The 27,201-nt window shown below is 52.9% G+C and overlaps 2 protein-coding genes across 43 annotated transcripts in view; both read left to right on the plus strand.

Annotated features, from left to right (window-relative positions):
• UHRF1 (ubiquitin like with PHD and ring finger domains 1) overlaps nt 1–3,578 on the plus strand; it is a 58,931-nt gene extending 55,353 nt beyond the window's left edge. For all 4 annotated transcript variants that reach the window (XM_077979379.1, XM_001083134.5, XM_001082762.5 and 1 more), the window contains one exon: nt 2,071–3,578. In XM_077979379.1, the coding sequence (XP_077835505.1) occupies nt 2,071–2,217 (147 nt within the window). In that variant the 3' untranslated portion in view covers nt 2,218–3,578. The remainder of the gene's footprint in view (nt 1–2,070) is intronic.
• Nucleotides 3,579–11,324: 7,746 nt separating this feature from the next.
• KDM4B (lysine demethylase 4B) overlaps nt 11,325–27,201 on the plus strand; it is a 183,979-nt gene continuing 168,102 nt past the window's right edge. For 38 of the 39 annotated variants that reach the window (XR_013408559.1, XR_013408561.1, XR_013408548.1 and 35 more), the window contains exon 1: nt 11,325–11,443. The gene's annotated coding sequence lies outside the window, so the exon portion shown is untranslated. 39 annotated transcript variants of the gene reach the window in all.

Raw genomic sequence — 27,201 nt, forward strand, 5'->3', positions numbered from 1 at the left:
TTGGAAGAGGGAGGCCTGGGAGCCCCGTGACAGTAGGAAGGACTGTGGGGACACTGGGAAACCACCTTTCCTGTGCATTGGTGTGAAGGCGCAGAAGCGCTGAGGATGTAAAGGAAGGGGCTAACCAGCGTCACTGTGTCCCCACAGTCTGTCCTCGCTGCTCTGTTTCAACTCGGGAAGCTCAGCATTGGAGGGGTTCTGGGAAACAGGCTGTGACCTTCCACCTTGATTTTTTTAAATGAAAAACTTGAGGCTGGCCACGGTGGCTCATGACTGTAATCCCAGCACTTGGGGAAGCTGAGGTGGGAGGGTCACTTGAGGTCAGGAGTTTTTTTTTTTTTTTTTTTTGAGACGGAGTCTGGCTCTGTCGCCCAGGCTGGAGTGCAGTGGCACGATCTCAGCTCACTGCAAGCTCCGCCTCCCGGGTTCACGCCATTCTCCCGCCTCAGCCTCCTGAGTAGCTGGGACTACAGGCGCCCGCCACCACGCCCGGCTAGTTTTTTTGTATTTTTTAGTAGAGACGGGGTTTCACCGTGTTAGCCAGGATGGTCTCGATCTCCGAGGTCAGGAGTTCGAGACCAGCCTGACCAACATGGTGAAACCCCGTCTCTACTAAAAATAAAACAAAATTAGCCACTCTTGGTGACAGGCGCTACTCGGGAGGCTGATGTGGGAGAATCGCTTGAACCTGGGAGGTGGAGGTTGCGGTGAGCTGAGATCGTGCCATTGTACTCCAGCCTGGGCATCAGAGTGAGACTCCATCTTAAAAAAAAAAAAAAAAGGCCACAGGCTGCCTGGAGCAGGTGACTGTGCTGTGGTCACTGGGCCTCTACCCTTGTGTTGCCACTGCCCTTGCCCAGCTGTGTGACGACATGCTGCAGACATGTGTCCCCCGTGTAGGCATCTGCGCACCTGTGTGCGGTGTCTCACTCCTCCCTGGCATGCAGCCAGCCCGGTGGCATCTTCCCTGTTTGTCTGCTTGGGAAGTGGAGGCTCCGGGCCTCTCAGCTCTGTCTCCTCCTGGCTTTCTTCCCCGGGCATGACTTGGTTGAGCTTGAATTTAGGAGTCTGAATCTGCCGGACTTGGTTTCCCCTTTCCTCTCATTGACGTGTATGTTTATTTTTTATTTTTTTCGAGACAAGGTCTTGCTCTGTCGCCCAGGCTGGAGTGCAGTGGCGTGATCACAGCTCACTGCAGCCTCAGCCTCCCTGGGCTCAGGTGATCCTCCCACCTCAGCCTCCGGAATAGCTGCGCCCGGCTAATTTTTTTGTTTTTGTTTTTTCTTTGAGACGGAGTCTTGCCCTGTCACCCAGGCTGGAGTGCAATGGCGTGATCTCAGCTCACTGCAACCTCCGCCTCCTGGGTTCAAGTCATTCTCTTGCCTTAGCCTCCCAAGTAGCTGGAATTACAGTCATGCGCCTGGCTAAATTTTGTATTTTTAGTAGAGCTGGGGTTTCACCATGTTAGCCAGGCTGGTCTTGAACTCCTGACCTCAAGTGATCTGCCCCCCTCGGCCTTCCAGAGTGCTGGGATTACAGGCATGAGCCACGATGCTCGGCCTGATGTGTGTGTTTATTAAGCATCTACTGTATACCCTGTGCTTGGTGTTGAGAGAGAACACAGCCTCAAAGCTCAGGGAGCATCTGCCCTGTTGTAGATAAGATAAGCACATTAATAAATAAGATGGCTCCACAGGTGGAAGGAGAGGTGACATCGTGAAGGCAGATGGGCAACGTGATGGGACTGCCTCTGATACTCTAGGGAGGTATCAGGGAAGGCCCCATAGGGGAGGTGACTTGAGCTGAGCTATGAGTGATGAGAGCCAGGGGGCCGAGCTGTTAAGTGGCATGACTTGCAGGGACAAAAGCCTGGAGGGTGGGTGAGCTTGGAATCTTAGAGGGCCCCCAAGGAGGCCAGGCTGGTGATGGGTGGCAGGTGGAAAGTGAGACTGAAGGTCAGGAGGGGTCCTCTGGACCTGGTGAGACTGTCCTTGCAGCGCTGGGAGAGGTGGCCAGGAGCAAACCTGATGGCGTGGATGGCACTTCTCACGCGCCCGCTGTGTCTTACAGGATTGCCTGGACAGATCGTTCCGGGCACAGGTGTTCAGCTGCCCCGCCTGCCGCTACGACCTGGGCCGGAGCTACACCATGCAGGTGAACCAGCCTCTGCAGACCGTCCTCAACCAGCTCTTCCCCGGCTACGGCAACGGCCGGTGATCTCCAAGCACTTCTCGACAGGCGTTTTGCTGAAAATGTGTCGGAGGGTTCGTTCATCGGCCCTGATTTTGTTCTTAGCGGGCTTAACTTAAACAAGTAGTGTTTTCTCTGTTCCCTAAAAAGGTTTGTCTTCCTTTTTTTTTTTTGTTTTATTTTTATTTTTCAAATCTATACATTTTCAGGAATTTATGTATTCTGGCTAAAAGTTGGACTTCTCAGTATTGTGTTTAGTTTTTTGAAAACATAAAAGCCTACAATTTCTCGACAAAACAGTGTAAGATTTTTTAAAGATGGAATCAGAAACTACGTGGCGTGGAGACTGTTGATGTTTCTGGTGTCAAGTTCTCAGAAGTTGCTGCCACCAACTCTTGAAGAAGGCGAAGGGATCAGTCCTTCTCTCGGGTTCTGGCCCCCAAGGTCAGAGCAAGCATCTTCCTGACAGCATTTTGTCATCTAAAGTCCAGTGAGATGGTTCCCCGTGGTGGCCCGTGGCAGCCCGTGGCGTGGCGTGGCTCAGCTGTCTGTTGAAGTTGTCGCAAGGAAAAGAGGAAACATCTCGGGTCCAGTTGAAACCTTTGTCTCAAAGCCATCCCCCGCCAGACTGCTTAGCGTCTGAGATCTGCGTGAAAAGTCCTCTGCCCACAAGAGCAGGGAGTTGGGGCCATGCAGAAATGGCCTCAAGGGGACTCTGCTCTACGTGGGCCAGATGTGTGGCTGACGCTGTCCGATGAAGGCGGCCATGGACGGATGCCAGCACACGAAGTCACGCCCAAGTGCCTTTGGTTCGTTCCTTCTTTCTAAAGACGACATCGTCTTTGTTGTTAGCACTGAATTATTGAAAATGCCAACCAGATTCTAGAAACTACGGTCATCCAGTTCTTCCTGACACCGGATGGGTGCTTGGGAACAGTTTGAGCCTTACAGATCATTGAAATTCAATTTTTTAACTCGGCAAGTGAGAACTTACAAGAGGATTTTTGTTTTTGTTTTTGTTTTTTTTCTATGAACACATTTTCTAAATGAATTTTTTTTGTAGTTACTGTATATGTACCAAGAAAGATACAACGTTAGAGTTTGGTTGTTGTTTTTGTTTTTGTATTTTTTTTTGAAAGGTTTTGTTAATTTTTCTAATTTTACCAAAGTTTGCAGCCTATACCTCAATAGAACAGGGATATTTTAAATCACATACCTGCAGACAAACTGGAACAATGTTATTTTTAAAGGATTTTTTTTTTCACCTCCTTATTGTTAGATTATTAATGTATTAGGGAAGAATGAGACAATTTTGTGTAGGCTTTTTCTAAAGTCCAATATTCTTTGTCCAGATTTTAGATTCTCAGAATAAATGTTTTTCACAGATAGACTTGATTGTGTCTTCCTATTTGCAAACTGCCTTTGGAGCTTTCTGTGCACTTTTGTGCATTATTTTACAAAAATCCCCGGAGAAACGTGAGGCAGGTGGCTTCAACCCCACTTTACAGTTGAGAAAACTGAGACCCAGGAGATGATGGTGATGGGCTGAGGTTCTAACAGCCTAGGAGGTGCTGGGCTGTTAACTTAGCAGCCTTGAGTGCAGGGGTCAGCAAACCACAGCCAATGGGGCCCAAGTCAGGGACACTGCCTGTCTTTGTAAATAAAGTTTTATTGACACCACCACACCCACTTCTTTATGTATATAGTGGCGTTTGCGCTACTATCAGCAGAACTGAGTAGGTGCAGCAGAAACCAACTGGACCACAAAGCTGAAAAATACTCACTGCCTGGCCAGCAAAGCTTGCTGGTCCCTTCTCTCGGGAGGATCACTTGAGTGTGTAGGAGTTTGAGACCAGCCTGTAGACCCCAACTCTACAAATAAATAAAAATATTAGGCCGGGTGCGGTGGCTCAAGCCTGTAATCCCAGCACTTTGGGAGGCCGAGATGGGCGGATCACGAGGTCAGGAGATCGAGACCATCCTGGCTAACACGGTGAAACCCCGTCTCTACTAAAAAATACAAAAAAAAAATAGCCAGGCGAGGTGGCGGGCGCCTGTAGTCCCAGCTACTCGGGAGGCTGAGGCAGGAGAATGGCGTGAACCCGGGAGGCGGAGCTTGCAGTGAGCTGAAATCCGGCCACTGCACTCCAGCCTGGGCGACCGCGTGAGACTCCGTCTCAAAAAAACAAACAAAAAAAATATTAGCCAAGTGTGATGGTGGTTCTGTAGTCCCCGCTACTCAGGAGGTTGAGGCAGGAGGCTGATTGCTTGAGTCCCGGAGCTAGAGGCTGCAGTGAACTGTGATTGCACCACTGTACTCCAGCCTGGGCAACAGAATGAGATGCTGTCTTTAAAAACGTAAAAAAAAAAAAAAAAAAAAAAAAAAAAAAAATCTCGGATGGTAAAGGGGCTGCATCTTGCAGATTAATTAATTCACACCAACCTATTACTGGTGCCTTTTATTGATGGTTAAGTAACCATATGGGCAGATTTAGTTTGTTTTTGAGACAGTCTTGCCCTGTTGTCCAGGCTGGAGTCCAGTGGTGTGATCACAGCTCATCGCAGCCTCCAACTCCTGGGCTCAAGTGATCCTCCCATCTCAGACTCCCGAGTAGCTGGTGCCACAGGCATGCAGCACCATGATTGGCAAATTTAATTTTTTTTTTTTTTTTGTAGAGGTGGGGGTCTCATTATGTTGCCCAGGCTGGTCTCCAACTCCCGTGATTAGGCGATCCTCCCATCTCAGCCTCCCAAAGTGCTGGGATTACAGAAATGAGTCACCACGTGCAGTCTGGGGTTTCTTTATGAGTGGTAAAAATGTTCTCAAATTGATGGTTGCCCATGTCTGTGGATATACTAAAATCCACAGAATTGTACACTTTAAATGGGTGAATTGTATGGTATGTGGATTATACCAGAAATAAGTGTGAACATGAAAATAGGAAAGATTCCCAGTACTTGAAGGAAACTCCATAAATGTCCCCAGTGGGCCCTTCCTAGAAAACACGAAAGTGGGTTCGTTGTTGAGATTGCTGCCTTCTTTGATTTTTCTCTCACTTTAAAGAACAATGTCATGTTTAAAAAATGAGCAAAGCCCAGAGAAGTATTTGTGGGACTGTTTTGCCACCGACTGTAATGTTGCGCATCATATTTCTTTCCTGGTTCACTTTAAAATCTTTTGGCCGGGCGCGGTGGCTCACGCCTGTAATCCCAGCATTTTGGGAGGTCGAGACGGGCGGATCACGAGGTCAGGAGATCGAGATCATCCTGGTTCACACGATGAAATCCCGTCTCTACCAAAAATACAAAAAATTAGCTGGGCGTGGTGACGGGCACCTGTAGTCCCAGCTACTCAGGAGGCCGAGGCAGGAGAATGGCGTGAACCTGGGAGGCGGAGCTTACAGTGAGCCGAGATCGCGCCACTGCACTCCAGCCTGGGCGACAGAGCGAGACTCCGTCTCAAAAATTTTTTTTGGCTGGGCGTGGTGGCTCACACCTGTAATTGCAGCACTTTGGGAGGCTGAGGTGGGTGGATCACCTCAGGTCAGGAGTTTGAGACCAGCCTGGCCAACATGGTGAAACCTCGTCTCTACTAAAAATAAAAAATGAGTTGGGCGTGGTGGTATGCACCTGTAATCCCAGCTACTTGGGAGGCTGAGGCAGGAGAATGGCATGAACCCAGGAGGCGGAGGTTGCAGTGAGCCGAGATTGTGCCACTGCACTCCAGCCTGGACGACAGGGCGAGACTCTATCTCAAAAAAAAAAAGTCTTTTTGATTCAAGATCTCACTTTGCTACCCAGGCTGGAGTACAGTGGTGGTGTCCTCATAGCTCACTGCAGCCTCAAACTCCCATGCTCAAGCAATCATCCTGCCTCAGCCTCCTGAGTAACTGGGACTACTACAGGTGCAAACCACCATGTCTGGCTACTTTTATATACATATATATAAAATATGTATATATTTTGATATATATAAAATATATACATATTATATATATATATGTATATATCTTTTTTTAGTAGAGAGAAGTCTCACTATGTTGCCCAGGCTGGTCTGGAACTCCTGGCCTCAAGCCATCTTCCTGTCTGGGTCTCCCAAAGTACTGGGATTACAGGTGTGAGCTGCCATGCCTACCCTAAAAATCTTGAACAGCTCTATTAAGATAATAGTTCAGGTAATATAAAGGTCACCCTTTTAAAGTGTACAGTTCAGTGGTTTCATTTTACTGCGTGTGTTTTTTTTTTTTTTTTTTTTTTTGAGATGGAGTCTTGCTCTGTCGCCCAGCCTGGAGTACAGTGGCACAATCTTGGCTCACTGCAACCTCCGCTTCCTGGGTTCACACCGTTCTCCTGCCTTAGCCTCCCGAGTAGCTGGGACTATAGGTGCTCACCACTATGCCCGGCTAATTTTTTGTATTCTTTGGTAGAGATGGGGTTTCACTGTGTTAGCCAGGATGGTCTCTATCTCCTGACCTCGTAATCCGCCCACCTCGGCCTCCTAAAGTGCTGGGGTTACAGGCGTGAGCCACCGCATCTGGCCTACTGTGGTGTTTTTGAGACAGTCTCGCTCTGTCACCCAGGCTGGAGTGCCGTGGCGAGATCTTTTCGTACTGCAACCTCCCCCTGCGATTCTTCTGCCTCAGCCTCCCAAGTAGCTGGGATTGTAGGTGTGCACCACCATGCCCAGCTAATTTTCATATTTTTAGTAGAGATGGGATTTCACCAGGTTGGTCAGGCTGGTCTCGAACTCCCGACCTCAGGTGATCCACCTGCCTTGGCCTCCCAAAGTGTTGGGATTACAAGTGTGAGCCACCGTGCCCGGTCAGCTTAGTGGTTTTAGTGTAGTCGATACAGTTACGCAGCCATCACCACCATCTAATTACAGAACTTTTCCATCCACACAAAAAGAAACCTCGAACCCTTTTGCAGTCACGCCCTGTGTCCCTCCCCCAGCCCCTGCCAGCCATGAATCCTCTCTGTCCTTATGGATTTGCCTGCCCTGGACATTTCATATAAATGGAATTATACAGTATTCTTTTGTGTCTGGCCTCTGTCACTAAGCATAGAATTTTCAAGGTTTATCTATATTGTAGCCTGTGTCAGAGCTTTATTCCTTTTCATGGCTGAGTAATATTCCACTGTATAGATGGGCCACCTTTCTATAATCCCCCTTTGACTTGTTTTAAGATGTAGTCTTGCTCTGTTGCCCAGGCTGGAGTGCAGTGGCACAATCTTGGCTCACTGCAATCTCCACCTCCTAGGTTCAAGCGATTCTCCTGCCTCAGGCTCCTGAGTAGTTGGGATTACAGGTGCGCACCACCGTGCCTGGCTAATTTTTTGTATTTTTGGTAGAGACAGGGTTTTGCCATGTTTTGCCATGTTGGCCGGGCTGGTCTCGAACTCCTGACCTCAAGTGATCTGCCCTCCTTGGTCTTCCAAAGTGCTGGGATTACAGGTGTGAGCCACTGCACCTGGCCTGTATTGTTTTCTATTTTTAAGAGACAAAGTCTCACTTTGTCACCCAGGCTGGAGTACAGTGGCATGATCATAGGTCACTGCAGCCTCAACCTTTTGGGCTCAAGGGATCGTCCCACCTCTGCCTCCTAAAAGTGCTGAGATTACAGTCATGAGCCCCATCTCTCTTTTTTTTTTTTTTTTTTTTTTTAAGGCAGTCTCCGTGGCCCAGGCTGGAGTGCAGTGGTACAATCTCAGCTCACTGCAGGTTCCTCCTCCTGGATTCAAGCGATTCTTGGGCTTCCCCCTCTCTCTCGAGTATTTGGGACTACCGGCATGCACCACCACACCTGGCCAATTTTTGTACTTTTTGTAGAGACGGGGTTTTGCCATGTTGGCCAGGCTGGTCTCGAACTCCCGGGCTCAAGTGATCCTCCTGCCTCAACCTCCCAAAGTGCTGGGATTAAAGCCGCTGCACCCGGCCTCCCATTTCAATTTGTTAATGCAACAGACCAACCCATAGGAGGGAGGGAAATCTATTAAAGCATTGAACATTTCTGCACTCCACACCTTGCCTGTCTAGAAAGATTGATGGAGACCAGTCGGAAATTGAGCACTGGGCCTGCTAATTGGGGATTCCTTGATGTCTGAAAGCCAAGTGAAGCCTCCTGGTCTTGTTTAGGGGGAGGTCCGCAAGCATTCCCTGCCCCCGTCCTTTGTGAGATTTGCATCTGACTGCAAAGAATGGAAGAAAACCAGGGCAATTAGGTGAGTGTTCTCTAAATGAATCTGTCCATTAAAATATTCTAAAGAGCATTTCCTTCCTTTTCGGAGGATGAAGACTTCCTACCTGACAGCAATTCTAGTGTGTTTTTAACATTTAATATGCAAGGTTTCCAAAACTTGGAAAGAATCGGATGGTGAACCCTCAAGGAGACCCACCACCCAGATTCTATGATTGTTAGTGTTAAGTGTTTCTCATAATAGATGGCATTAAAACTTTGTCTACGCAAAATAAAGTGGAGAACCCATTTGGGTGACTTGGTTAAAAACATTTGTATCGTCTGTGAAATCCAAACACCCCCACTGTCTTACAGAATATACTTGGAAGTAGAACAAAAAGCCCTATGTATGTGGGGTGGGGACTCCTTCCCTGCATGATTGCCCTTTTTTTTTTGAGACAGGGCCTCATTCTGTCACCCAGGAGTGCAGTGGTGTGATCATGGCTCACTGTAGCCTCGACCTTCCGGGCTCAAGTGATCCTCCTCAGCCCCCAAAGTAGCTGGGACCACAGGCATGTGCCCCCACCATCGACTCATTTTTTAAATTTTTAGTAGAGAAGGTCTCGCTATGTTGCCCAGACTGGCCTGAAACTTCTGGGATCAAGTGATCCTCCCACCTTGGCCTCCCAAAGGGCTGGGATTACAGGTGTGAGCCACTACACCCAGCCTGTCTTTTAATTTTATTTTTACTTTTTATTTTGAGACGGAGTTTGACTCTGTCACCCAGGCTGGAGTGCAGTGGTGTAATCAACGGCTCACTGCAGCCTCCACCTCCTTGGGCTCAGGTGATCCTTTCACCTCAGCCCCCGAATAGCTGGGATTATAGGCATGTGTCACCACGCCCAGAGACTTTTTCCTTTTTTTTTTTTTTTTTTGTAGAGACGGGGTCTTGCTATATTGCTCAGCCTGTTCTCAAACTCCTGAGCTCAAGTGATCTGCCCACCTCAGCCTTCCAAAGTGCTGCGATTCCCAGGCATGAACTAAAATTGAATCTTAACTCCATGTGGAATATATGAATATGGTCCCATAGGAATGTAAAACACCCAGAGCTGCTTAAATTCTCCTTTGACTTCTCTTTTTACCAGCATGCAACTTTCCTTCTCTCCCCAAGGATTAAGTTAGTTTCTTCAGGTTAGGAGGACCTTTTTCTGTACATTGACAGGCTTGTGTGCTCTTAAAAACCTCATGCCGGTTTCTGTGTGTGTTTCCATATACATTTTACTGAGTACAGGATTCTGGACTACTGCCCCTAGCTCAGCGGTTGGAAGATATTTCATGATTGCATGCAGATCGGCCTCCTTTTCTTTTCTTTTTTTTTTTGAGACGAGTCTCACACTGTTGCCCAGGCTGAAGTGCAGTGATCTCAGCTCACTGCAACCTCTGCCTCAGCCTCTGGAGTAGCTGGGATTACAGGCGTACGCCACCATGCCTGGCTAATTTTGTATTTTTCAGTAGAGACAGGGTTTTGCCCTTTTCGCCAGGCTGGTCTCGAACTCCTGACCTCAGGTGATCCACCTGACTGTCTCCCAAAGTGCTGGGATTACAGGTGTGAGCCACCACGCCTGAGCTACAGCACGGGGCCTGGCCTCCTTTTCAATTGCTACATAGTAAGTATTCCAGAGTACTGATTGCTATTAAGTTACTTCTCTAATCCCCCGCTGATGGATATTTAGGGCAAAACATTGGAAACAGTTGCAGACAGCCCTGCTGCCCGCATTCTTGAATTGTGTAAGCTCCAGACCTTTGGGTACATCACCTCCAGGAAGAACTGCTGGCTGGGTTATAGGGTAGATGCACTTAGAATGTTGTTAGAAAATGTCAAATTGTCCAATTTACACTCCTGCCCGTCCAAATGGGGGCATGCCAACGCCTCTGCAGTGGCCCAGTACACAATGCTCATTTTGTGAAGTCACAGGGTCAAATCTTTCTCCGTGCCTCATCCCACTTAATCCTTGCAACATTCTCAAAGGCTGGTAGACGGGGTGTGGCTACTAGCATCATATCCATTGCACAGTTGGAAACAGACTCAGCGAGGTTACTTTGTTGGAGGCCAACCACAGTGAGGCATGGGGCCCGGCTGAGCTTTGAACCCAGGTCAGAAAGGACCAAAGCTCATTCTCTGCCATTTTAGGGAACTTGGGGAGAGGGACCCTAACTTTATTCGGAAGGCCTTGCCCCTTTGCAAAGGTTTGTTGATTGTGATGGAAATAGACCTGCGGGGGCAGGGTGGAGGCTCTTGCTGCTTTACTCTATGTTTCTCCTGTTTTCGGTTCTCCTCCTTTGCAAAACGGATCGCTATGTCTTCTAGCTTGGAACTTTGCAAATGGGGGAACGGTACGCCCACATTCCGGCCACGGGCTTCGAACCTGCAGCCTGCACGTTCCCGGCCGGTGCTGATGCTGTGCTAGGTCTCACGTACTCAGCCGCCGCCTGATAACCAGGGCGGGGCCCGGAGCGTGCGGGCAGTGATTGGCACCCGCCCCAGCCTGTCCGCGCCTCGGGCTGGCCCGGCAAGCCAATACTAGCTCCTCTCTGTGCGGTCGTCGGGCGGGCCCTGAGGCTCCCTTGTCAATCCGAGGCCCAGCTGCCGTCGGGTTGGTCGCGGCCGCCTTGGCTGGCGTGCGCCCCCTCCAATGAGAACGGAGCCGGTCAGCGGGCACGTGGGTGGGCGCCGGCGTGTCCCCGCCGGGCTGCCAATGAAGAGGCGAGGCCGGCGTTTGTCCCCGCCCAATCGCGAAGCGCGGTGGGCGGGCCGTGCGGTGTTGATGGGCCCGGCGGAGGGGAGGGGCGGAGCTGTCAGCGCGGGCCAATGGGCACTCGGGCGTGGGTCAGGCAGCCAATGGCAGTCGGGGCGGAGCTGGCGCGCGGCCTTATAAGCCCCCCCCGCGAGCGCTGGAGGAGGGCTCGGTCGCCAGCAACCGAGCGGGGCCCGGCCCGAGCGGGGCCTGGGGGTGCGACGCCGAGGGCGGGGGAGCGCGCGCCGCTGCTCCCGGACTGGGCCGCGCACGCCGCCTCAGGTGAGCCCACGGGGAGGCCGCCGGGCCGTGTCCGAGCGCGGACCCCGCCGCCATGGCCGCCCCCGCGTCGCGGCTCGGGGCTGCGGGCGCGCCCGGGACTCGAGGCCCAGGCCTCGGGCGCGGCCTGCTCGGGCCGGGCCTCGCGCTTTGTCCGGGCCGGCGGGGCGGTTGGGGGCGTTAACCGCCCGGCCCGAGGGCGCCTGCTGGTTTTCGGGTGGGGGCGGCGGGGCCGGACAATGGCGGGGCGCGCCCAGGGGCGGGAGCGGGGGCCCCTTCCTGGGCCGGGGGCGCGCGGGGGCTAGGCGCAGACGGTCCTGGCGCCCCGCACAAAAGATGACAGCGTGGGTGGCCCCGGCCGGGCCCTTTTATCACCCAGGACAACCCTCAGCGTATTATTATTATTATTATTTAAAGAAAGCAAGAAAAAGAAAAAAGACCCCAGTACCTGGGTAACCCCCGCCTGCGTTTCTGGCCCTTTGGGCGCCAGAGGGCTAAGGGGAAGCCCTCCAGCTGGACACCCAGGGATGCCCCCTAAATGCCTATCATTGCTCCTGCGCTGCCCCCACCCCCGGTCAACCTGCTGTGCCTTGGTGGCTTCCAAACTTGCCCCCCGTACGTACCCGAAACCCCACCCCCCCATAAGCATATGCAATCTGGATTTTAGAAAAAAAACGTCTTGCTATGCAACGGCAGCCTCCACGAGTCTCCCCGTCCCTCCCCCTTCCAGCCTGATCGCCATCTCGAACGAAGCCCCTGCTCTAGAGAAATGAATTGAGGAGTTGCTTCCGCTGAGACCCCTTTTCTGTGTCCCCCGTGGACATCCCCGTGGGAGCTGGGGACGGACTCGCTCTGAAATCTGCTTGACCTGGGGTCTGCCAGGGCCCAGGTCTGCGCTCAGTGGTGGCCATGACAATCAGGCAGGACGGGGTCTCTGTCCACCTGGGCACGGTGGAAGTTTTTTAGAGGCATGTTTTCCGCCCCTGGGGGCAGTGGAGGCATGGACTGCTTTTGGGTGCATCCCATCTGTTTGCTTGGGGGAGGATGCTTGTGTCTTAATAATTCAGCAGCACCTTGTGGGGAAGTGTTCCCCGAGTTGTGAAACTAGTGAGAAGGTGGTTCAGCTCCGTGGAGCCCGGTGATCCTGTCATATGTGAAGAGCGTCTTTTTCCATGTGTTTCTGGCTGGGGCATGTATTCAGCAAGTTGCTTTGGGTCCCACCGGGTGCCTGCACTGTCTTGGGATCTCTGGATACTGGGCTGCATTCAAGGGATTGGTGCCCTGCCCCACCCCTCTGCCTCAATGGCCATTTATCAGAATCTCCCCGGGCTGGAGAATGCTCCTAAAAACAGCACCAGTCCTAAAGCAGGCTCATTAGACGACTCCTATGGGCTTTTATCACTGCCGTTCGAGAGCTAATGACTCCCCTAATTCCCCAATAATAGCTTCCTTATGAGCCACCAGGAGGGTTTGTCAACACACGGGGTCAGCCTTCTCCTGCAGCCCCTGCTGACGCAGTGGGCAGCCTCTCTCCTCTTTGCAGTTTATGTTTTGAAACCCTGAAGGTCGGAGTGTAAAGCCGTGGTAGAGTCAACTTCTGTCTGAGCTGAGGATTTCTGGGACTTGCCAGCCTCGTCTCCGTGTGTCTGATTGGACACCTGGCAGGTCCGGGCGCTCCCCCTCCTTGAGCCGGCGACACCAGGACGGGTCAGACCGTCCTGGCCTAGAGGAGGTCACCGCTGGGGAGGAAAAGAGGGTGACGGAGATTCTGCCGCACAGATGGGTGTTTGTGTGCAGGCTGTTCTGGTGGAAGCGTGTACTGTGTCAGGAGCTGCGGGTGCCTGCGTGTGCACGTGTGTGTTTAGTTGCTGAGACTTGAAATATATATGTCGTGGTAACAATCGGTTTGTTCGCATTTTATAGCCTTTTCTTCTTTGGGGAGGGAGCTGCTAACAAGATGTTAACTACTGGGGCTTAAAGGTATAACTGATCAGCCACCGCACAGCACCCCGCCTGGCCTTTGTTGTACTTTTCTGTCTTGTGGAAGAGACCCTTCCTCAGCCTCCTGCCGTGTCTTCAGTCCCTGTCCGTCCTGCAGGAGCCCTCTGGGGGCGGTCAGGGGTCGCCCTCTGTGTCCTTCTCTCCCGCCTGACCACTCTGCCTGCGCTTTAATTCCTAATTGCTCTGTCTCCTCTGCTGGTTTCCTGCCCATTTGTCCTATGCCCCGCCCACTCCCCCGATGAGCTGGGGAGGAGCCTCAGCTCCAGGGAAGCCATCTGTCCTCGGTTCCATCTGACACCTGTGGGGACGGGCCTTGCGGTCATGCGTTCACCTGGTCTGGGCTGCTGGGTTTTGAGTGCCGAGTGCCATGCCGGGACAGGTTGGGAGGAGTCCCTGGCTCCTGTGGGTTTAGAGTGTGGTGGGGGAAAGGGTGAGCTGGCTGCCCAGGGCCTGGTCACAGCTGGAATGGTGGTGTGCAGTCCGCTGCCCTCGGGCCCAGCTCAGGGAACAGGCAGGATGAGGCAAGGCTGTTGAGGGCCTGAGGTGCATTCATAGGTGGCTTTGTTCCCTGGATTGGGGAGCGGAATTGGGGGTTCAGAGCTGGGTGACCTTGAGCCAGTCACTTGCTGAGTAACAAAGCAGGTCAGGGAGCACTAAACCTTTCCGAGCCCACTGGGCGGGAGGGGACGGAGAGCAGATGAATGGGGTGGAGGCTGGCGGGGGGCTCCGCAAGCCTGTGCTGGTCACCACCATGACAGATCGGCCGTCCTCATCCACAGCTTCACGCTGGGCTCCTGGCTCAGCTCCAGGGACCTGCCATGAGGCAGCTTGGTGGGGCCTTCAGACGCCACAGCCCTCCCCCTTCCTGCCCCAGGAGCCTCTGCTCCTGGCTTAGGATGCCGGACAGGAGAGCAGGGGCCCAGCCTGAGCTCCGTTCTCATCTGGTGGTCTTGGCGACATCTCTGGGTCTCTGCCCTCGGTTCCATGCCCCACACAGGCTTCAGAGTTGGAGAGACCTGGATTCAGATCCCTGCTCTGAGGCGGTCACTTCCCCTCTCTGGTCCTCGCTTTCTTCATCTGTAAAACGGGTGTAATGGGAACACCTTCCTCCCAGGTGGTTGTGAGGATCAAAGCGGGTTAAAGACACTGAAGCTTGCAGGGCGCCAGGAGCTCTGAGTTCAGAGCCGGTTTATTACATGGCAGGACCCTGCTGCCCCATTGGGGTCTCCCCACCTCTGCCGTGTCCATGTTCTGAGCTGGGACATTCCATGGCGGGGCTGTCCTGGGCACTGTAGGATGAATGTGGGCAATATCCATGACCGCCACCCACCAGATGCTAGTAGCAGTGTCCCCTAAGCTGTAGCAACCAAAAATGTCCCCTGGAAAGCACTGTCACCCCCCCAGTGAGAACCTTGGACTTGGCCTTCAGCCCTGCAGCAGCTCATGGTGTGCTGTGACTGTGATGGGCCTCAGCTCCCTTTCTGTCCTCCCCGCTCCCCTTTAGCAGTGAGTGACTCCTATTTGCAAACTGTGTCCCGGCCACACTCCTCACCTGGTTGTTCAGGTTCTCCGCGACCGTCTTTCTGCCCTTCCAGGGTGGCAGCTTCCACCTGAGAGGAGAGGAGTCCCCCACAGGGTCCCCTGCACTCCGTGCATCTGGCCTCTGAGCTCCGGGTCTTCCTGGGCTGCTCTCTGGCCTCTGAGCTCTGGCAGGTCCTTGCCCAGGCTTGCTTGGCTGCCCCCAGAGGTGGCATTTCCATACCCTCCCAGTCACCATAGCCCTGACCTGTCGATTTGCCGGACTGTTTTCTTTAAATCCATTTTAGAATGACGCACCTCTTTGATCTTGGCCTCTTCCTGAACAGTAATGTCCCCAAAGTTGTGGGATGTTAATGTGCTAGTTGCACATACTTTTATGTATGTATGCATGTATGTATGCATGTATGTATGTGTGTATGTATGTATGTATTTATTTTGAGACAGAATCTCGCTCTGTCACCCAGGCTGGAGTGCAGTGACTCAATCTCAGCTCACTACAAGTGCTGCCTCCCGGGTTCAAGTGATTCTTCAGCCTCAGCCTCCCCAGTAGCTGGGATTACAGGCGCCTGCCACCACGCCCGGCTAACTTTTGTATTTTTAGTAGACACAGGATTTCACCATGTTGGCCAGGCTGGTCTCAAACTCCTGACCTCCAGTGATCCGCCTGCCTAGCCTCCCAAAGTGCTGGGACTACAGGTGTGAGCAACTATGCTTGGCTAAGTTGCACATACTTTTACTAACCGTGTTCAAATGAGCTTAACCTCTATATTGAAAAAAAGGAAATGTGTATCTTCCCAAATATTGAGGCAGGAGTGGATTGACAAATTGATGTTTTTGGTTTTCGGACGAATTGATTTTCAAGCTCACTCCCCGCGTGACTTGGCCTGTTCTTGGATGCTGAGCTTGATTAGATCTGGGTCCGTCCATTCCCTGCTGCTCCCTCGAGGAGCTCGGAAAATGGCCTTCCCTGTGGAGGCGGGGAACATGGGAAGTCTCGACCTCCTGCTTAGTTCTGCTGTGAACCTAAAACTGCTCCCTAAAACAAAGTATATTAAAAACAAAATAACTGGCCGGGCGCGGTGGCTCAAGCCTGTAATCCCAGCACTTTGGGAGGCCGAGATGGGCGGATCACGAGGTCAGGAGATCGAGACCATCCTGGCTAACACGGTGAAACCCCGTCTCTACTAAGAAATACAAAAAATAGCCGGGCGAGGTGGCAGCGCCTGTAGTCCCAGCTACTCGGGAGGCTGAGGCCGGAGAATGGCGTGAACCCGGGAGGCGGAGCTTGCAGTGAGCTGAGATCCGGCCACTGCACTCTAGCCTGGGTGACAAAGCAAGACTCCGTCTCAAAAAAAAAAAAAAAAAAAAACAAAATAACTGGCCGGGTGCAGTGGCTCACGCCTATAATCCCAGCACTTTGGGAGGCTGAGGCGGGCAGATCACGTGAGGTCAGGAGTTCGAGACCAGCCTGGCCAACATGGTGAAACCTCGTCTCTACAAAAATAAAAAAAATTAACTGGGCATGGCGGTACACACCTGTAGTCCCAGCTACTTGGGAGGCTGAGACAGGAGAATTATGCCAAGATCCTCCACTACACCCCAGCCTGGGTGACAGGGCAAGACTCCGTCTCAACAAAATAAATAAAATAAAATAATATAAAATAAAATAAAATAAAATAAAATAAAATAAAAGGCCAGGTGCGGTGGCTCACACCTGTTATCCCAGCACTTTGGGAGGCCAAGGCGGGACGATTACCTGAGGTCTGGAGTTTGAGACCAGCCTGGCCAAAATGGTGAAATCCCATCTCTACAAAAATACAAAAATCAGCTGGGCGTGGTGATGGGCGCCTGTAGTCCCAGCTACTTGGGATGTGGGGGCATGAGAATCTCTGGAACCTGGGAGGCAGAGGCTGTGGTGAGCCGAGATCACACCACTGCACTCCAGTCTGGGAGACAGAGTGAGACTCTGTCTCAAAAAAAAAAAAAAAAAAAAAAAAAAAAAAAAAAAAAGGTACTCAAACGAGTAAAAACCAAAACAAACAAAAGATCTTCCCCTGCTCAGAACCTTCCGGTGGCTTCCTATTGCCCTTGGGAAAAATTCCAGGCCCTTTCACGTGGCCCCTTCGCTCTGTCATCTGTGGCCTTGTCCTTCCTTTCCTCCCGCTCTCCCTCCTGCGCCTGCTCCTTTCCTGGCACAGCCACCTTCCCTGCCCGCCCTTCCCTTCCCCAGGACCTGTGCACTTGCGGTGCCCACTGCCTGGGGCTCTTTCCACCCAGCAGGCTCCTTGTCACTCCAGTCGCCTCCCTTCCCTGCTTCTCCTTCTTTGCATGTCACATGATCAGAGCTGGGTATTAATCTGTTTGTGTATCTGTTTGTCTCATCTACTAGGGCAGGGGCTTTTTCTGGAAGGGCCAGACAGTAAATATTTTCGGCTTTGTAAGCCAGAGGTCATGTCTGTCCAGACCGCTCTGCTTTGCTGTTGTAGCAAGAAAGCTCCCATGGGCAAGTGTGCCTGTGTTTCAATAAAACTTTATTTATGGACACAAACATGTGAATTCCATGCAATTTTTACATTATAAGACATTTTTCTTCTTTTGCTTTTTTTTTTTTTTTTTTTTTGCAACCACTAAAAGATGTCAAAACCATTCTTAGACTGCAGGCTGTACAGAAACAGGTGGCAGGCAGGATTGAACCTGTGGGTTGCAGTTTGCAAATACCTGGCTAGGGTGTGAGTGTCACACTGTGGAAAACTATGGAAACGTCAGCCCTGTGACCCACTAAGATGTAGGGCAGCTCCTGGGACATGTTGGGTGTTCAGTAGACATTCCTTGTTGAATGAATGAATTTTTTTTTTTTTTTTTTTTGAGACAGAGTTTTGGTCTGTGGCCCAGACTGGAGTGCAGTGGGCTGATCTTGGCTCACTGCAACCTCCACCTCCCAGGTTCAAGCGATTCTCCTGCCTCAGCCTCTCAAGTAGCTGGGATTACAGGTGCCTGCCACCATGCCCGGCTAATGTTTGTATTTTTAGTAGAGATGGGATTGCACCATGTTGGCCAGTCTGGTCTCCAGCTTCTGACCTCAGGGCATCTGCCCGTCTTGGCCTCCCAGAGTGCTTGGATTACAGGTGTGACCCACCATGCCCAGCCTGAGTGTGAATTTGTATCTTCCCAACTTAAAAGCATTTAGAGTCACAGACTTAAAAAAAATATGGGTCATGGCCGGGTGTGGTGGCTCACGCCTGTAATCCCAGCACTTTGGGAGGCTGAGGCGGGTGGATCACCTGCGGTCAGGGGTTCGAGACTACCCTGACCAACATGGAGAAACCCTGTCTCTACTAAAAATACAAAATTAGCCGGCGTGGTGGTACATGCCTGTAATCCCAGTTGCTCGGGAGGCTGAGGCAGGAGAATTGCTTGAACCCGGGAGGCGGAGGTTGTGGTGAGCTGAGATCGTGTCACTGCACTCCAGCCTGAGCAACAAGACGGAAATTCAGTCTCAAAAAAAAAAAGCGGGGGGAGTGTCATGGGTAATTTCAAGGATCCTTAAAACTGCAGGAATGTAAGAAAATGTGATGCTGACATCCACCCAGACAGCCTCACCATAAAGGAGGAAAAAAGCAGCTACAAACCGTGTGGGTTGGGGGAACACTTCACTGTTTGAGACGCCGGACTCTCTTGCTGTGGGGTTCACACGGCCACCTTTCTGTTACAACTCACCAAGTGTCAGAAGCACGTCGAGTCGTGTACTCGGCCCAAGGAGTTCAGTGTGACCTGGCAGGAACTGAGGTTTTGTTTAAAAGGAAGACGGCATTGCACAATTTCACAAGGCTTTTGTTTTGTAAGCATCCGAACTCTCCTCATTACCAATGCTAGCGCCCCCGATGGGAGGGGCGGGGAGTCGCAGATGGTGGTTTCTTCCAGCCCTGAGCACAGGGAGACTCATGAGCGAGGTGGCTGAGCCGGTGCAGAGCTCAGCTTTGTAGAGTGAGTGGATAGGTGCCCGTCGGTGGCCATCGTGCGGTCAGTGGCCGAGTGGGGGACTGTGCCCGGCCACACTTCCTTTGTCTCACTCTTCTCCCAGCTGACAGGCATTTTCTGAGCCAAGTAGGTCTCTGGCATCTTAGATTTGGGCCTGTCCCAGGAACGTTCTGACTTGTCAAGAAACCGTACCGTTAATTTACGGTCATGCTTTCTTTCCTTGATTGAAATAAACAATCTGGAGAGGCTTGCTCAGAATTTCTTGGCTTTCAAAAGTGGCCTTTTTTTCTTTTCTTTTTTTTTTTTTTTGCTTGCCCTCTGTCTCTCCCTGCTTCTCTGGCTCTGCCTCCCTTCCCCCTTTCTTTTCTTTCTTTATCCACCTCAGCGATCTCAGTGAACACGAGGGGATGGATGACAAGTTTGTGTCCAGCCATCTCTGCCACGCTGGCGGGCTGTGCCTCCTTGGCAGTGGCCGAGCGCGAAGTTGCTCTGTGGCTCTGGACTGGGATCGTGTGTGTTCGGTGGACAAAGGCTGAGAATCCCGAGGCCGACTGCCAATGGCTGCTGCACCCCGAGACCCCGAGGGCTCTCAGGTGCACAGTGACAGTCACTCACGCAGACCTGGCCCTGTTTGCCGGTAGGCACGACCACTGTTGCATTTTTCAGACAAGCCCGGGCGACCCGCTGTGAAAACGTCGGCTGAGGGCACAGTGGCAGGATTGCCCCGGGCACAGACCTCCCTTCAGCATTCATAGCTGGACCCCAGTGATGGCACCTTGTGGGCTGCCAGCGGTGGCAGTGGGCCTGTTTTTGTTTTGGTGGCTGCCCTAGTCTCCAGGGAGGGAACGTGGAGACGGATGATTTGTGTAAGATCAGCCGGCCGTGGATTCAGAATCGCTCTTTGTGTGATGGGTCCCAGGGGTCCCTTTTGACCACAGAGCCGGCCTGAAACTACCCGCGGGTGCCGCGGACCCCTCGATCACGGCGGGTTGGAAATGGGCTGTGTCCTCAGCCCGGACTCCAGACTGCAGCGTGTCTGGGCAGCAGCCTGGAAGCTGGCCAGCCTGGGCGCCCCTGGGAACAGCACTTGACATGCTGGCTGGGTGTCCCGAGTGAGGGGCACCACCCTGGGCTCCCTGGGATGTGAGCAGGACCCGAGCCAGGCTCCTGGACCGGGACAGTCGCGTCATGTTGCCGTCGTCCCCTTCCTGCAGCATCTCCATACTCTCCTAAAATCCCATCTGTCAGACAGTGTTGGCTGGAGGCAGAGCGGGCCTCCTGTCTTGCTGTCGGGCTGCATGGAGCTGATTATCTTGCTCAGGAGAGAGAGGATTGCCGTCTCTAGCATGCACTTGGGTCAAGCCCCTGGAATTTCAACTCCTATTCACTGCTCTATTCCAACTGCTTCCCTCAGGAAGGGTGGGGACGAGGTGGAGGAAGTCGCTCTCCTGACTCCCCTAGAACATAAGGCATCTTGGCCGGGCGCAGTGGCTCACGCCTGTCATCCCAGCACTTTGGGAGGCCGAGGAGGGTGGATCACCTGAAGTCAGGAGTTCGAGACCAGCCTGGTCAACGTGGTGAAACCCCACCTCTACTAAAAATACAAAAAATAGCCGGGCATGGTGGTGCGTGCCTGTTACCTCAGCTACTCGGGAGGCTGAGGGAGGAGAATCACTTGAACCTGGGAGGCAGAGGTTGCAGTGAGCCAAGGTCACACCACTGCACTCCAGCCTGCACAATGTAGTGAGACTCTGTCTCAAAACAAACAAACAAACAAAAAAAAAACCAAAAAAATAAAAGAACATAAGGCATCTCATGTTACTGTCTCTCTGGGCTGGAGTTGGTGGAAGCCACAGAATTTTCTTGGCCCCTCCAACCACGGGTGTCCTATGTACCCCAAAGGCAGAGCAGAGCCTTCTTCTCAGCCAGAGCCCAAAGGGCAGCTGCGTTAATCGAAACAACTCCTGTGCACTTCTGAGCCTGTCACTGGCCCAGGGGGAGGGAAGAGGGATGGGCTGCAGCGAGCGGGTGTGGTCAAGCCCAGGCTGGTGTGTGATCACTGGGAGCTGGGGCGGCATGGCTGTGGTGGTGCCACACCCTGGGTCCCTCTGAGTGGGTTTGCATTGTCCAACTCCGCCTGACAGTTGTCAAATGCATGCGTGCCTGGTCAGGGGCACAGGGTGGCCAGATGACCAGCGTCTCCTGCCTGCAGGGCCTCTTGGTGGAAGGAGATGGAAAAGAACTGCCAAGAGGGATAGAAACGAAGCCTGGAGGCCGGATGGCTGTAACCCAGCACTGTGGGAGGCCAAGGTGGGAGGATTGGTGGAGGCCAGGAGTCCAAGACCGGCAAGGACAACGTGGCGAGACCCCATCTCTACAAAAATTAGAAAAAATTTGCCAGATGTGGTGGCTGTGTCTGTAGTCCCAGCTCCTCGGGAGGCTGAGGCGGGAGGATCGCTTGAGCCCAGGAGTTTGAGCCTACAGTGAGCCATGGTTACACCACTGCTCTCCAGCCTGGGCAACAGAGCAAGACCATATCTCAAAAAAAAACCCCAAGAAACCAAGCCCGGGGAAGCACAGGGCAGGGCAGGGAGGCTTCCCAGAGGAACTGCTGTTTGCGTAGAGCCTTGTCCACTGTGGGAACTGTCACAGATGACTGTGAGCTTGGGAGCAGAGGAAGTAGCGAGGGGGATTTGGGGGTGTGGCCTGGGAGACCCGAGAGGGGATGGGGTCGGTGAAGTCCGCCTGGCACGCTGCAGGCAGCCGGGTACCCAGGCCCTGGGGTGTCTCTAGAGGCGTCCCCCGAACCAGTGTGATCATGGGTACACGAGGCAGCAGGCAGCCCTGTCCTCGAGGAGCTCAGAGTCTAGTTGGCAAGTGTAGAAGCCATTCCTGTCACCAGGGAGAGCCACCTCACAGTTGCCCAACCATTGGCTTCAGTGTGCTGGCCAGGTTCTGAGTTTTCTAGGACAGCCTCTCTTAGAGATGATCCTGCCATTTTAAAAAACATATATTTTTATGGAGATACCATTCACGTACTATAAAATTCATCTTTTTAGGCCGGGCACGGTGGCTCAAGCCTGTAATCTCAGCACTTTGGGAGGCCGAGGCGGGCGGATCACAAGGTCAGGAGATCGAGACCATCCTGGCTAACACAGTGAAACCCCGTCTCTACTAAAAATACAAAAAAAACTAGCCGGGCGAGGTGGCGGGTGCCTATAGTCCCAGCTACTCGGGAGTCTGAGGCAGGAGAATGGCGTAAACCCAGGAGGCGGAGCTTGCAGTGAGCCGAGATCGCGCCACTGCACTCCAGCCTGGGCGACAGAGCAAGACTCCGTCTCAAAAAAAAAAAAAAAAAGAACATTTCTATTATTACACAAAGGCACCCTGTCTCCACCAGCGGTCACTCTCCATCCCCTCCCCCATCTACTGGTACCCACACATCTCTTTCCTGTCTCTGGATCGGCGTGTCCTGAACATTTCATAGAAATGGAGTCACGCTGTGCGGCCTGTTGTGTCTGGCTTCTCTCAGTGGGCGTGATATTCTCAAGGTGTATCTACGCGTGGCGTGTGTCAGAGCCTCTTCCCTTTTCTTTCTTTTTGTTTTTTCTTCAAATGGAGTCTCACTCTGTCACCCAGGCTGGAGTGCAGTGGCGTGATCTTGGCTCACCTCAACCTCCGCCTCCTGGGTTCAAGTGATTGTCCTGCCTCAGCCTCCTAAGCAGCTGGGATTACAGGCATCCACCACCACACCCGGCTAATTTTTGTGTCTTTAATAGAGACGGGGTTTCACCACGTTGGCCAGGCTGGTCTCGAACTCCTGGCCTCAAGTAATCGGCCCGCCTTGGCCTCCCAAAGTTCTGGGATGACAGGTGTGAGCCACTGCGCCAGGCCCGTCTTGTCCCTGTGCCTGGCTGCATCCTATTCCCCTGTGCGGGAGGGCCCTGGTTTGGTTTCCATTGATCTCAGTGGGCATTTAAGTTGTTTCTCATTTTTTCAGCCCCATCCTCTCCCCAGTCCGTGGCAAAGCTCAGGGATTCCTGTGCTGCACCGTGCAGACTGTGGACTGAGCCGGCCCCCGGGCAGAGACAGCATAGAAACCATTTGTGGGGCTGTCTTAGGGGCAGGGGTGGGGCGGGGTCAGTTTGTTGGAGGCTGGGCCGTGGCTAGGCTTCGAGGCGCAGTGGCCGGGCGGGCCTGCAGGGGTGCAGAGGTGCCGTGTGAGGCCACAGGGTCTGGGCTCCAGGTCGTTAGTGGTGAGACCAGGCCACGGGCCTCCTCTCTCTGCTCTGCCCTGCCTCCAGCCTGAGCTGGCCTGTCCTGGCAGGGACCTCGCCGTGCAGCCACAGGGCCCCTGTGTCTCTGCTCCATGGGGCAGCGTGGCCCCGGCTGACCACAGCTCTGACTCACCCTCTGCTTTGTCCTGTAAGGTCACCCCTGGTGAGCAGGACCCCTGATTCCACCACACCAGGGCCCGACGGCTGTCCTGTCCCTCACCGTCCCTTTGTTGGTGTTGCCCCGCTGTCTGGTTGGCCATGCCAGCCTCCCTGAGGGGCTTTGAGAGAAGATGGCGGGGCCTTTCTTCCCCAGAGCCGCTCCCACGAGTCCAGCCTGGGGCTCCCGTGAATCCAGCCTGGGGTTCCCGCAAATCCAGCCTGGGGCTCCCGCAAATCCAGCCTGGGGTTGGAGAGCACGCTGCTCCCTCGGTCACTTCCCTTTACTGGTGTGGGGCCTGATCCCAGCCCGGACAGGGTTGGGCGCCTTAGGAGGTGGCCACCGAGTTCTAAGTGTGTCCCTGGGGCCCAGCAGCCTCCACCTGGACATGCCCCCAGGGGGTTAAAGGGGTGAGTGCCCCCCTACCATGCTGGGCCTCTTGGGAGTGCAGGTTGGTTCTCCAGGGGAGCAGGTGACACTGCCAGGCACGGGTGGTACTGAATGGTCATCCCAGTGCCAAGCCCCACCTCTTCCCACCTCTTCTGTGGTGCTCTCCCTGTGGGAACAGTGACGTGCCTGGGGACTGTCGCCTGCTCTCCCCTGACAGAGGATGTGGGTGACCTGGGATGCCCCATGAGTACCCCAGGGGCTGCTGATGAACATGGGAAGACCTCATGGCAGGGGGGCGGTCACGTAACTAAACACTACCAAGTGTCATGTGGTGAAGGTGGACCCCTGCCTCACACCATGGACAAAAGCCAACCCCACATGTAGCAGAGACCAGAACATGTTACTAAAATGATTACAAAACCTCTAGAAGAGCCAGGTGCTGTGACTCACGCCTGTAATCTGAGCACTTTGGGAGGCCGAGGTGGGCGGATCACCTGAGGAGGTCAGGAGTTTGAGACCAGCCTGGCCAACATGGAGAAACCCCGTCTCTACTAAAAAATACAAAAATTAGCCGGGCGTGGTGGTGCAGGCCTGTAATCACAGCTACTTGGAGGCTGAGGCGGGAGAATTGCTTGAACCTGGGAGATGGAGGCTGCAGTGAGCCAAGATTGTACCTCTGTACTCCAGCCTGGGCAGCACAGTGAGATTCTGTCTCAAAAAAAAAAAAAAAGAAAGAGAAAAAAAAGCCAGACGCAGTGGCACATGCCTGTAATCCCAGCTACTTGGGAGGCTGAGGTAGAAGAATCTCTTGAAACTGGGAGGGGGAGGTTACAGTGAGCCAAGATCGCACCACTGCGCTCCAGCCTGGGTGACAACAGCAAGACTCTGTCTCAAAAAAAAAAAAAAAAGAAAAAAAAGAAAAGCCTCTAGAAGAAAACCTGTATGTAAAATGATGTATTTCCTTTTTTTAAAAAAAAATTAAAATTATTTTTATGTTTTTAGTGGTTTGTCTGTATAACCAAAAGTGATGTTCATTCGTTCGTTCTCTTTCTTTTTTTTCTTTCGTTCGTTCTTTTCTTTCTTTCTTTCTTTCTTTCTTTCTTTCTTTCTTTCTTTCTTTCTTTCTCTTTCTTTTTCTTTCTTCCTTTCCTTTCTCTCTTCTCTCTTCTCTTCTCTTCTTTCTTTGTGGTGGAGTCTCACTCTGTCAACCAGGCTAGAGTGCAGTGGCGAGATCTCAGCTCACTGCAACCTCCACCTCCCGGGTTCAAGCGATTCTCCTGTCTCAGCCTCCCGAGTAGCTGGAACTACAGGCGCCAGCCACCACGCCCAGCTAATTTTTGTATTTTTAGTGGAGACAGAGTTTTACCATGTTGGCCAGGCTGGTCTCGAACTTCTGACTTCGTGATCTGCCTGCCTTGGCCTCCCAAGGTGCTGGGATGACAGGCGTGAGCCACCATGCCTGGCCTAAAAGTGATGTATTTTCTAAGGCAGCGCTGTCCAGTGAGGATGCAGAGCGAGCCCGTGTTTCTGAATTTTCTGGTAGCTGAGTTAAAAGGTGAAGGGGGGCTGGGCGCGGTGGCTCAAGCCTGTAATCCCAGCACTTTGGGAGGCCGAGACGGGCGGATCACGAGGTCAGGAGATCGAGACCATCCTGGCTAACACGGTGAAACCCCGTCTCTACTAAAAAAAAAAATACAAAAAAATAGCCGGGCGAGGTGGCGGGCGCCTGTAGTCCCAGCTACTCGGGAGGCTGAGGCAGGATAATGGCGCAAACCCGGGAGGCGGAGCTTGCAGTGAGCTGAGATCCAGCCACTGCACTCCAGCCTGGGTGACAGAGCCAGACTCCGTCTCAAAAAAAAAAAAAAAAAAGGTGAAGGGGGCGGGAAATTAATTACAATAGCATGTTGTATTGAACCCAGTATACCCCGTTTTATCATTTCAACATGTATTCATCCTCAAAACTCTTGGTGAGATGTTTCACACTGCTTTTTCTTTTTCTTTTTTTTGGGGAGTGCTGTCTTTGACATTCATTGTGTATTTTCCTTGAGAGGTGGCCCTTCCTGGTTGATAGTTTGGGGAGGGCCCTGGCCCCGGATGCACCCAGCATGATGCCAACCTGATGCTATAGATAGGGGCCTGGTGCTTAGTGGACCAGGGCCCACGCCCCTTCCTCTCACCCTCCTATTCCTGCCCCCGCCTACCCCGGGCAGGACTTATGGCTCTGACGGTGTCTGGCTGGAGAAATGAGACACACCTGACATTCACCAGCAATGGCAGGAGACGCCGTGGCAGGTGCGGCTGAAGGAGAGCCAGGCTGTCTGGCAGTGGTCCTGGGCTTATCCTCCCTTTGGGCCCTCGCCCACAGCCTCTTGCCTTTGCCAGGGAGCGCTGAACCGTGGACTGGTCCTGGGGACCAAGGGGTCCTGGCGGCCCAACCCGGGCAGCACCTCTGGCACCACAACTGGTGGGAAGGCGCGGGGCTGGCGGGGCTTAGCTGCTTGGCGCTGAGGAGGTGTTTCCGGGAAGAGAACGGCAGGAAGTTGGAATGCTTATTTGGCTGTAGGAAAGCCCAGGAGAGAGACTTGTGGATCAACACAGGTCAGGAATAACATCCTATAGCCACAGGCAGCTTCCAAGGGCTTGAGCTATCAGGGCAGGGTTGTGAGAGGATTTGCAGCAGGGAGGATGGGCACCCGGAGACCTGCTACCCACGCACCTAGCCTGCTGGGCTCAGATCCACCTCTCCGGGGTCTGTGCCTTTATTTCCAAAGTTGGGGTGGTTCTACAGGTCCCGCTTCAAGGCTAGGTGAGGTTAACTGAGTTACCATGCAAAAAACCTTTGGTGAAGTAGTTCTCACCCCAGGGGCAATTCTGTCTCTTAAGGGACACCTGGCCACAGCTGGGGACATTTGTGATGGTCAGGATTTAGGAGTGCTCCTGGTGTGGGGTGGATGGAGGGCAAGGACACTGCTCAGCACCCTGCAGTGCCCCGGGCAGTGTCATCCCAGGGAAGGCTCCAGGCCAGTGTCTGCTGAGCGGAGGCTGAGGCCCGAATCCAGAGCGGCGCTGGCCAGGTGGGCCCCGGGAGGTCACAGTAATGATTTTTCTCTGGGCTTGTTTCTTTTCTTGACTGTGAATAGAGGTGTTGCACTAGAAGTTTCTAAAATCTTTTTCCATTCCAAGATAGCTTAGGGTTTATGCTGCTCTTCGTATTTGTGCTGGAAAGGAATTTAAGGAGCCGTGGAAGTGATCATAAAGCAACTTGAAAATAATAGTTTTTGCGGCCTCTTTATTATAATGGGGCAGCCAGGTGGGTTGACCGGGGTTTTATGGGCCAGGAAGCAGGCGTGGAGGTTTCTGGGGGAAGCTGGACCCGAGGCAGCGTTGACCCCAAGACCAGGACGCCGCGTCTCTCCTGT

The sequence above is a fragment of the Macaca mulatta genome, chromosome 19, assembly GCF_049350105.2.
Source record: "Macaca mulatta isolate MMU2019108-1 chromosome 19, T2T-MMU8v2.0, whole genome shotgun sequence".
Lineage (NCBI taxonomy): Eukaryota > Metazoa > Chordata > Mammalia > Primates > Cercopithecidae > Macaca > Macaca mulatta.